The sequence below is a fragment of the Coffea arabica genome, chromosome 2e (genome assembly GCF_036785885.1).
Source record: "Coffea arabica cultivar ET-39 chromosome 2e, Coffea Arabica ET-39 HiFi, whole genome shotgun sequence".
Lineage (NCBI taxonomy): Eukaryota > Viridiplantae > Streptophyta > Magnoliopsida > Gentianales > Rubiaceae > Coffea > Coffea arabica.
In genome coordinates, this window is record NC_092313.1 from 28,772,191 (window position 1) to 28,784,575 (window position 12,385).

Genomic DNA, 12,385 nt, shown 5'->3' on the forward strand with positions numbered 1-12,385 from the left:
AAAAGAAGAGTTATTTTGGCAATAAACTCGCTGAAAACATCATCACATATTTGGAAAGATTTACTTGTTGCTCTGGATTTTAGGTTTGATCTTTATTTCATAAAGCATTTTGTTAGATTTCAATGGCTTAAAAAAATGATGACTTTTGTTAGAATATTGAGCTCTCAGACATTCAGTGCAGGCCTAATATTTTTTTTTTAGTACTGAATTTGTTTTGGATACGTTAGTATTTCTTGAATTTTAGAAAATGCTTCTCTTTAATAAATGTAAGTTCATTTTAATCTTGATTCGCAAGCTTTTTCTTGAAAATGGTTTGCCATTTCTTATTAGTTGTTACAGTAAATTTAGCATGCATATATGCTTTTTGTCAAAATTCAATCATTTCAAAAGCTAGAAGGGAACTTCTAAAATACCTGCATCCTCCTTTTTCTTTTTTCTTTTTTATTCCCCCCCCCCCCCCCCCCCCGGCTTTGTATTCAGAATCAGATTGTGTTCAATTAGTTGGAATTTGGCTTTGGAGTTAAAAGGGATTTCCATTTTTTCCTAGGTATTCCACAGCTTGCATAACAAAAGCACAGAGGCGGAAGAAAACCCATGATTAAATCATACAACAGGCTTGTAAGAAAATGCCCACTCTGAAAAAATGAAAAGTTGAATTTCCTATTTTCAAATTTACATGCAAAAAATGAATAATGACATGCAAGAAATAGTCTGCTATTTCGCCATGTTTCACAGTTTATGAGAAATATATTACAAATAAATCCACATAAATGGTGGGAATAATAACTCAAATATGGTGGGACAAATAAACATACAGGGTGACCCCTGCCAGCTGAGATAACTAGCTGGTTTATTTAATTTAATAGTTTGAATACAATAGTAAATCAATGCCATAGCTCAGATACTGACTAAATTTTTCTCCCTGAAGAATTCAACAGCATCTTTTAGGCTGACCTCCAAAGGAGTGAATCCAACTCCCAACCTTTTTGCCTTCTCATTGGAGGCTCTGTAGTTTGGGCTGATAAGGTTGGTATTGTTTGACATTCTGCTGTATGCGGGACAATACACAATTATGGCAAACATAAATAAAGCTTAGGTAATGAAAATGCAAATGTAAATTCAAATGCTTGAAAATCTACTGGACAATTGCCTCATATCTACTGTAAATTGTGCCTTTTTTACGAAGTTTCAAAAGACCTTTTAAAAGATAACTTTAGTTGTGATATGAATGAAATTTATTTTTCTCTAAAAAAAAGCCTAAAACGGAATTTCTATTTTGGAGACAAAGCCAATTTGGTGATATATCCTAGTCCAAAGAAGACCATCTTCTAGAAATCAACCTGAGAAAGAGCTCATTTTTTATGGAACATGAGACCAAAAGAAAAAAAAAAGAAGGCAGAAAATTTAGGATTTAGTGTCCTTTAAAAGAGAGTATAAAAATATGTGATACATTTTGGACGTATACAAGGCCATCAGCAAAAGCCTGCAAAGACCTAAACAAGGAAAACAAGACTTACTTATCAGGAAATTGGTGAGTTGGGTAATGCTCATGCAAAATCTTGATGATCTGAGAGGCATTTGCACATCTTTCAACCAGACAATATCTTCCACTTGCAGAAGGGGTTTCAAGGGCAAGAACATGTGCATAGGCAACATCTCTAACATCAACCCAGCTACATGTTGCCTTAGGAAATGGTTCAACCCCTGCATTTGGCACCTAAGATCTTTAAACACATTTTTTTGCAGGCTCTTCAGCAACATAAGTGAAACTGTGCATACAATTAAATACAATGTTGTTTGCCATGAAAAGAGTCAAATTTAGAGGCCTTCCAGAAGAAATGTGTTGTATGTACTACTTTGTTCTGTTTTAGTATCAGCAAAGCCACAGAGGGGAGGGAGATGTGAGGAATGAACTACTTGAGACAATTCAGATAATTGGTGAATAATAAGAAAGATTAATCCCAACAATTTTCTAGTTAATCTGTCGAGTTATTACCTGGAATTTCTCAGATTTAGAGTTAGGTTTCTCTTTCAAAGGATAGTTTATTTATTTATGTGAGGAATAAACAAGCTTTAGCAAGTCTGAACAACATAAACAGTGACTACTCCTAACAAATTTTTCCTCACAATTACCACCCAAAAATTTCTTTTCCTTCCTGTTAATCACATAGAACCTCAATGTTGTTGAAAGGAAGATGCACACAACGTGAATTTCAGATGAAAGATTGTCCTGCAAACCTTTAAAACATCATAAGCTGGTCAGAGTTTATAGCTTGATATATCAGTTCACATTCTGACCTATGTCTGTCAATCATGTGATTAGCCAGCAGTGCCTTGAAATGTTATTAGTCATAAGTTTTTTGTTCTACTGTAACAAAGAAAGTTGTGGTGCATAATAAAGCTATAACTAACATAGATGGAAGAGTCAGTTAGACAATGATTACTAAGGTGATTCAATAAATTTTGAAACAAACCCTTTAATAGGTTGAGGAACAAAACAGCGCTCGAATTAACAGATGGCTGCAAGAGAGGACCAATGACCAATCCTGGATGAATTGTAATCACGTCAATGCCATGATCCTTTGCAAATTTCCATGCAGCATTCTCGGCCATGGTTTTTGAAAGTTCATACCAAGACTATCAACACCAAAAAATCAGTAAATGTTGGTAAGATGGTAGCAGAAAGTAATTAGATTTGTAAACTTTAAGAAGTAACATTATAAATTTCTACAAATTTGACAAATCCAGCAACTTACATCAGTTGAAACTATTATTGCTGTAGCTACAAAGCACAGAGTGAAAGTATCCACATTTCCCAGGACAAGCTATGCCATAAGTGAATAAGCAGATTTCTCAAGGATCCTAGGAATGGTGTAAACTTTCTATATTCAAGGAATGATGCAAAGCACCAGTGTCGACATATCCTGGTCATCTGACCTCTTAATCCACAAGTTAACAGCAAAACTACAAGGGACCTTGACACTTTAACGCATATAGTCATATTCATAATATTATAGCAGAAGTTCCTTTCCAACTGACCGACCAAATATTGCTCATCTTGGTGTGTATTCTCAGACAATAGTATAGAATTTGATCATGCAAGAGATGCATAATTAAGTAGGAAAACTTTCATATTGCTCTTTCCCCGACTATTCCACACTACATTATTAATTTTTCATTAAAGTTAAGTTGTTACTTAGATAGAAGGAAAGAAATGGACTGACCATTCTGGTTACAAAAATATCCTTCTTTTTGCCTATTAAAGTACCACCAAGTCATGAAGATCCTAACTTAATTATCTCCACAGCTGGGCTAACTCCTCATATGTGTCCCAATAACAAGTTAAAACTAAAGAATTCCAGCATTCCATATTAGATTTTACTGGAAGAAGACAGATAATATGTGTACCTTTTGCTCCTCACAGTATGATGGATCGGAAAACCAACTTTCATCAACTACCACATCCTCCTTTAATTCTCTGTTTTCTGAAACTGCAACCATAGAGGATGTTATAACTACTCTTTTGACAGAAGAAGAATTTGCACATGACCGCAGCACATTCAGTGTTCCACGTACTGCAGGTTCCAGTAGTTCTGCCTATGAAATCAAACCAAGTAAAAAAGGAAGTCATTACCAGTCATAGGTAAGACTATGCTTTTTAACCTGCAAAAAACTTATCATTCTGGTATTATGTTTGAGAATTTCACCACAAATGCTGTAAACCTACAGCTTTAGTTACTTAGCTAAAGGATGCATATAGTTGTCTTATCTCCTCTTGCTGCTAAAATAAGTTCTCAGGTCCTTTATTGTTGTTTTTTCCCATATTAGTTACTTAAGACCGATAGAGGAACAACTGAAATAAGTCTCAGATGTGGTCACCAATTAAACCGTTTGGTACCAAATATCAACCGATGAAATTCTGTTCTGGCTTGAACAGGACAGACAGAAAATATAAAAGGTGTAGCTCCCATGAATCCTGCGAACAGATTTTAGCGTGAACACATAATGCATGTTGCAATTTCTTTTAGTGTCTATGAGTCAACCTTGTTCATTGAAATGACTAAAATCAAAGTTCTACAAAGTTACTTAAATAAAAATCCATAAACACAATTTGAGAAACAGACAATGATAAGTGTACTGCATAAAATTTTAAGGCACAATCATTAATAGAAGTTAATCAACTTACAAATGAAGATACATATAATTTGCAGATGCTTGAACATATATTGTAGTTTCTATAAGCTTCTTATTCATTCTGGTATGGGCACGCAAAAGCTATTGGCTCTACACTGGCTGAATAATTAGTTGGTCAAAGCAGGGATTCATTTGCTCCAGGACAAGCTTATAGCTTGCTCTATAACCTTACCCTGACTGACTTACCCAGGAAAATAGTTAGTCGGACCCAATCTACTGCCCAATTGTGGACCATTTGCTATGTTTATGGCTCTTAATGTTTTTATTTCACAACATTACACCCTTTGAATTGTTTCTCTGAAGTACCAATTTCCAGATCATTTCATAGAAACATCATGTATACTGATTAAAAAGAGACTAAAGCCCATAACACACGACAGTCTTTTTTGTGAATGACCTGCAGGAACAGATTAGTTTTGTATGTACCAAATGTAAAGAAATATTCTTCAGGTGTTTGACCTGATTGCTACATTAATCTCCTCCCTTTGGTTAATAAAAGAAAAAGTAGAGCCATAGAATTGGAAACATTTGAATCTAACTATTTTTTTTTTTTGCCTTTACAGTTATAACCTTGTCATAAATCACATATAGAGGAGTAGACTATCACCCAAAAAAGCCAGTAAAAATGCAACAGAGGAAGATACTAAAAGAAGTCGCACAATTATAAATCAGAAAGTATGCTACGATTTTCAAACTTCAAGAGATAAATAGCAGATTGTGTAGACAGTAGAGAATTTCCAATCTTGTAAAGCAAATGTACCTCTGGATTGCTGAATGAAAGTTTGATTGGAGATGCAGTATGGAAAACCCCTTCACATCCCTCGACTATTGCATCAAACGATCCCTCTTCTAGTAAGTTTGCCGAGTACAACTGAAGCCTTTCCTTAGCTCCATCAAGTGATGTCAAATGTTGTGTCCTTTCCGGATCATCTGTGTCATGATTGCATCAGTAGAATGTTCAGACAGCTATAGTCAAAACCATGCCGCCTTGGTAAAGTGACTATGTTTTCACTATGGCGCAACTCAAGAAGCAATGGACTTAGAGCAATAATAAACGAACCTCAAAGCAATGATAAATTTGACTAGCTAAAGGCAAGCGGGGAAAAACGAAAAGAAATTGACGGGCAACATAATATGACCACAATAATATCATAGCCCTATGATTTCTGGTTTTGAGATGTGTACATTTGTAACTTTCTTGATAACAATTAATTCTTGAGATAATTATCAGAGGGACAATTGTATGCCATCTACCACTATTTTTATAACAAACTCAGTTCTTCAGAAGAAGGATATAGATTCGATAGGCTAAAGATTTTTGAGTATAACTTGATCGTTGTATCTGGAGCATGAAACATTACTGTTAAGGTATACATTATATAGTTTCAGGCTTTCAGCTACTCAAATATCAATTAGGTTGGTCCACATCAATTTTTTTTTTGCATGTGATTTTCTTTTGAGCAAACAGAACATGGGGAGCATTTAGCTGTTGCAAGAATATCATCTGGAGCTACAAAACAATTTCACACTGCAGAGTTGAATAAAAATGTTGGGCAAATTACATATAATCCTCCTGTGGCTTTGTCTGTTGCCACATGACCCTTCTAACATTTTAAAATATCCAATTCACCCACTATGATTTTATGTAAAGCGGAAACTTGATGGAGAATAGCCTATATAATGTCGTTAATTGAAATACCATTAGTACTTTTACTTAAATGCTAAATCAATCGACGATTTAATTACCTTATATAAAAGTATAAGGGGATTATATGGATAAATATAAAAATCACAGGAGGGATAAAGTGGACAATTATATATAAGAGAATTACATTGAAATTAAGACTTTATCACACACGCTTTTAGAGCGCGTTTGGTATAAATGCCGTAACTAATTGTGCATTCCATCATTTTCCGCTTTACATATAACTATGGGGGGTATGTGGCTATTTTGAAATCTTAGGGGACCATCTAGCATTATATAAAATCACCCTAAAATATAGTTATAAGTAATTTACCCTAAAATGTTAGATTCCAGGAGCAATTAAACAACAATCAGAACAGGGCATCAAAAACTGCACAAGCCACTAAGATAGTTGATCAAGAACAAAAACTGGACTTACAGGCATCTCGAACTGAACCTTTAACAATATAACCGCGCTCGAGCAGCAGCTTCACCAGCCATGAAGCTATGTAACCCGAAGCTCCGGTCACACACACCATTTTCCCTTCTCCTGCTCCACTCATTTTGTTAATATTTTTGTGTGTGAACCTGTCACCTGTTTGCCTTACTTCTGGACTTAATGGAGGGAGGCATATATGGTGTATATATATATATATATGGTGAAGAAGACGAAAGATTGGATATGAGATTACGTGGGAGACTAGGGAGATCCATATGTATTCTTGCAATTTGCATGCATCATCGCTGACATACGTATGGTATAATCGCGTCACATCCCATTTTATCAAGGTCAATTGATCAGTGTAAAATAGAAATGAACAATAAATACAATGGTAAATTACCTTCTACACCCTATGATTTGATGTTTTATCACATAACTCCCTATAATTTAAAAACCTATATATGACCCTTTCGTAGTTTGGGTTATTGTGTCACTTTAGATTTTTCTGTTAAAACTAACGGTCAATAGTAAAAAGTCAAATTCAAACTACTAAATTGACAAATTCACCATTTCACTACTTTTTTTTTCTTGTTTTCCTTTTCTTTCTTTCCTTTTTTTTTCTTGGAAAGAGAAGAGATGACTTTGAAAACTTGTATTTTGGCTTACAAAACCTTAATTGTTTCCAAATACAAAAGAGACAGAAGGGAAATAAAAATAAATCAACAAGAAACAAAAAATATGGAAGGTAAAGATATAACAAATAAATAAGAAACAAAAAAACACCAAATCTTTTTTACTATGAATATCATTATAGGTTTTTAAACCAAATCTTTAATAGTATTTTCTAGTTCTTATTTATCTATTTTTTATTTCAATTTCTTCTTTTTGATGTTTGGAGGAAAAAAAAACAAGTAATGAAGGGATAAATTTGTCAATTTATTAGTTTGACTTTTTAATATTAACTGTTAGTTTTAACGAAAAAACTAATAATGACACATTAACCCAAATCATGAGGGGGTTATATATAGTTTTTAAACTATGGGAGGTTATTTGAGAAAATATCAAACTATAGACGTTAAAATGCAATTTAGCCTAAATCCAAAATCAGGCGGTTGCATATGAAAAAATACCAAGGTTCTTGACTTTGCTCAATACAATTCCAAGTCTAGAGACACAATTTTTAAATTCACTACCAGGATAAACCATTCTCCTTTTTTTTTCCATTTTTTCGGGTTAAAAAGTACAAACTACTTGAACTAGAAACTAGTCCTGACAAAGTTTGTGGGTTTTTTGCAAGAGTTTTAGTTAAATATTGGTTACTTCGCCTAATTTGCACCTATTTTATCATGTAAATTCATGCACACTTTTAAAAAAATAATGCATGCACTTATATTATTGCCTTTCTTACATTTAAATACTTTTTTCAATTTAATTTTACTTTTCTGGCAAAACTAAATCTGAAGCCCATTTCAAGAAATATCCACCGAATACCAGGTCAACAAACCGCCTTCGTAATAAAGAACGAAAGGGACCGCAGCGGTCTTTAACACGCAGCGGTCTTTTTGCATCTAAGAAAGCTTTTGATTGGCTAGAAATCCTTCTCTGATTGAGAACTGGGAATTGACTTGATGATGGCAACTCCATTTAGAAAACTGGTCCACACCCTTGAATGTGGTTTAAATTTAATAGGGATAATTTCATAAACCTCCCCTGAGGTTTCTGACATTTACACTCACCTCCCCTGTGGTTTGAACAATTACACTAACCTCCCCTGAGGTTACTAATCCTTTACAAATTCAGTCCAAATGATTAAAATATTGTTTTAGAGAGTGAAATTAGAATTTTGTACCTGATTTGCCCTTTGTGTTACATATCCAATGAATGACAAAGTATTACAAATTAATTAATAATTAATAAACTTTAAGGAGCGTAGTTTATAGGAAAAAACGTATTACTTAGTTAAAGTACCAGCTCTTTACGAGTATTTTACTTTCAAACATTTACTTTATTACAAATATTTATTCTCAAATACAGATTTGTATTACTCTCAAATATTTAATTTTTGTTAAATAAAAAACCTACCAGTTTTTCTTCCGTAGAAATATTAATATAACATTTTTTCAATTTTAGTTATAAATATTTATGTATTTAGTATAAATTAAATGATTCAGGATTAAATACTCATAAAGAGCTAATACTTTACTCATGTAATGGATGAAAATCATAAAAAATTAATACTTTATGGGCCATTTCTTTTTTTAAAAAATATTTAATTTATGTTAAATAGATAACTTACTGATTTTCTTTTTGCGAGAATATTACTGTAACACTTTTTAATTTTTAATTACAAACGTTAATATATTTATCATAAATTAAATATTTGAAAATAAAATATCTGTAAAGAGTCGTTACTTTAAATAGGTTATGTGTATTTGCCTATAAACTATACTCTTTAAAGTAAGGAGTATAGTTTATTGATTTAGCTAGTAGAGAATCTTTTGTAGGTGGCGGGTTAGTCCTCTTAAGAGACAAAAATGGGTATGCTTTTGGTAAAACGATTAGTTTATACGTGTAAGTACGAGCGTGCACAGAAAAGTGGTTGGATCTATTTAACTGTCCGCACAATCAATAATCTTTGGTAAGCTTTCGACGAAACTTCAGAGAGAGAGAGAGAGAGGGGGGGACCACACTGGATCGACGTAGTATTATGTAAACTATTGGTATAGTAGCTGTTATGGTACTTATGTCTAAATGAAATATTTGTGCTTGAATCTCGCACCTTCTAAAGAAGCCAGGCAAAAGGAAAAGAAACATATAAATATTATTGTTCTTTGAAACATTTTTAAAAAAGATGGGTGAAAATGAAAAAAAACTTTAATTCCAAGACCATTTATTTTATCAATTACACTCCTTACTTAAATTAATAAACTACACTCCTTAACTTAAATCAATAAACTATACTCTTTACTTTAAAGAGTATAGTTTATAGGTAAATACACATAACTTATTTAAAGTACCCGCTCTTTACAGATATTTTATTTTCAAATATTTAATTTATGATAAATATATTAACGTTTGTAATTAAAAATTAAAAAGTGTTACAGTAATATTCTCGCAAAAAGAAAATCAGTAGGTTATCTATTTAATATAAATTAAATATTTTTTTAAAAAAGAAATGCCCCCATAAAGTATTAATTTTTTATGATTTTCATCCATTACATGAGTAAAGTATTAGCTCTTTATGAGTATTTAATCATGAATCATTTAATTTATGCTAAATACATAAATATTTATAACTAAAATTGAAAAAGTATTATATTAATATTTCTACGGAATAATAACTAGTAGGTTTTTTATTTAATAAAAATTAAATATTTGAGAGTAATACAAATCTGTATTTAAGAATAAATATTTGTAATAAAGTAAATGTTTGAAAGTAAAATACTCGTAAAGAGCTGGTACTTTAAATAAGTAATACGTTTTTGCCTATAAACTACACTCCTTAAAGTTTATTAATTATTAATTAATTTGTAATACTTTGTCATTCATTGGATATGTAGCACAAAGGGTAAATCAGGTACAAAATTCTAATTTCACTCTCTAAAACAATATTTTAATCATTTGGACTGAATTTGTAAAGGATTAGTAACCTCAGGGGAGGTTAGTGTAATTGTTCAAACCACGGGGGAGGTGAGTGTAAATGTCAGAAACCTCAGGGGAGGTTTCTGAAATTATCCCAATTTAATAACACCATTTCATCATTTCTGACGACTGCTTCTTCTATATCGATCCTAGCTCACTGCACACGCCAGTCGTGTGAAACTTGGCAAAAGAGTTACACCTCCGTCCTAAAATTGTTTGTCGCATTTCGAGATCCAATTTTTTAAAAATAGCAGCTTGATGATGATATTTGTAGATTTGTTTTAAAAATTGTCATCAAAAATTCAAATTTTAAATTGAATTTAGTATGAAATATAGATAAAGATTGGAATAACATTGAAAAAAAGAGATTAAAAGTTATTTTGATTTTGATAAGATGATAAATATTTTAGAACGTTTCAAAATAAAAAAAAATATATGACATTTTCAATGAAACAAAAGGATGGTGAGAATATATATAAGATACTGAAAACTAGCATCCATCTGAAACAGTCAAATCAAAGCCAACATATTACTTGTAGTTTGGTTATAACCATATCTCAGCTTGCTGGTAGCCCAAAAATTTAGCAAAATGAATTAGGAAACCAAGTGCGATAGAGCATATTTCACCCAAATATATTAAAAGTGAAAAAGATTTATTTTTATTTAGTCAATCTGATTTTTTGTGTCCACATGCCCATAAAGCTCAAGGACCAAAAAGCCAAACATACGAAGTGAAAATGTGAAGAGCAATAATTTGAAAGCAAATAAAAAAACGGGTAGATGGATAGAAAACCATGTCGAAGGTCTCTTCTCTTTTGAGTACGTAAGTGGCAGCAATCAATTCCCAAAGAGTGGGCTCTGGAGTTGTTAGTTACGTTGAAAAATCATGAAGCAGAGTTGTTCGAGATGTTATCTTGGGCTATTTGGCTTGGGAGGAACCAAAAGCTGCATGAAGATAAACGAGTGGACCCTTTTGAGTTTAGTTAGCTTTGCTTCGGGTGCGCTCCAATAATTCCAAGAAGCTAATGTTACTCAGAAATGTCCAGGCGATGGCAAGTTAAAGTTTAATTTTGACGGTGTGGTGTTTAAGGAAACTCAATCTATTGGTTTAGATGACGGTGCGGTGTTGATTTATCTAGTTTAGGCCCTCCAATTTTTGACATTACGAGGGACTTAACTAGTTTAGAGATGTCTAGTATTTCAGGAATGAGTAGGAATCATAATAAAATCACTCATATATTAGCTAAGATCGCAGAATTCATATGTGATCATGTCTTTTGGTGGAGAGATCATCCAGAGTTTGTTGTGCCATTTCTAATGGCGGATTTGTTAGAAAGTTAATGAAAGTTCAATACAGGTTATGTTGAGTAAGACGTTGGATTGAAAATTCAAGATTTTGAACTGAAATTTCAAGATTTTGAGATGAAAATAAAAGATCACGCTAAACTTAATGGATTCAAATCTTAATATGTGCAAATGCGTTTAATAACCAAAATTGGACATCTGAATTAATTAAGTGCTACTGAATTTTCTAAACGAAATTTGTTCTAAAAAATAAGTGATAAACTATGCATTTATTACTGAATGTGATATACACTTAAATATACTTGATTTAATACTTAACAATCTAATAAATTAATGGACTCAGATTTTAGATTTCAATTTTATCAAAGTAACCTAAAAATATAGACTATAGATAAAATAACTGCAGATAATGATTTATGTTGAGTAAGCTTTCAAAGCTACGTTTCCCAAAACAAACTTTAGATAATCATTCTCTAATTTTTGCTTTCACTCTAGAAGATGCGTACAATAATGGGTGTATACAAAAATGGAAGTTAAATTGATAACACTAAGCTCGCCAATTCTCATAAAAAAAATGATGACATTGCCTGCATTAATTCTAGTAACGGACTGAAGACAATAATTAATAGGTGACTATATGGTGCCTAAGGCACACAATAAAATGTGGACTTGGTACCATTATTTATTTTTGTGAAAGGATAAACCTATTTTGTAAGGTGGCGCAATTCATCATCATGAAATGAGTGGTAATTTTAAAGCATTAATAGTGAATTCACCTTCATTTTTAACGTTCATATCGCAAAGCCTATTAAAAAATTTCCACCAGCACAAATTCCACTTTTAATAGGTTCGAAAATTCACTCACAAATTTATCCACAAATCCCATTAACAAAAAAAAAAAAAAAAGAAAATGCAGAAAGTTATCAACGGAACTTCTATAGTGCGTTGATGCGACACGTGTTGGTTGGAGATTACTAGATGGGAGTGGGGTTAATCAAAGGTGGTATTTTAGTATTAAGCCCAAAAACCACCGGTAACAATGGTATTGACCCAATTTCAAGAGGAATTGACCCACATAAACTGTGAAAGATTATTTTCTCTGTCATTTAAGGCAATTT

General features: G+C 32.4%; 1 protein-coding gene across 2 annotated transcripts; it reads right to left on the reverse strand.

Moving 5' to 3' along the window:
* Window positions 1-698: 698 nt before the first annotated feature.
* On the reverse strand, window positions 699-6,597 carry LOC113732299 (phenylacetaldehyde reductase-like). Of its 2 annotated transcripts, none has more exons than XM_027257993.2 (6): window positions 6,318-6,597; window positions 4,955-5,124; window positions 3,409-3,597; window positions 2,475-2,637; window positions 1,518-1,704; window positions 699-1,048 (listed from the first exon to the last, which is right to left on the reverse strand). In XM_027257993.2, the coding sequence occupies exons 1-6, from the start codon at window positions 6,439-6,441 to the stop codon at window positions 898-900; spliced, it is 984 nt and encodes a 327-aa protein (XP_027113794.2). In that variant the 5' UTR covers window positions 6,442-6,597; the 3' UTR covers window positions 699-897. The 2 variants fall into 2 exon arrangements, with proteins under 2 accessions (XP_027113794.2, XP_027113796.2); XM_027257995.2 differs by having other exon boundaries at window positions 699-1,045; window positions 6,318-6,579.
* Window positions 6,598-12,385: the final 5,788 nt, after the last annotated feature.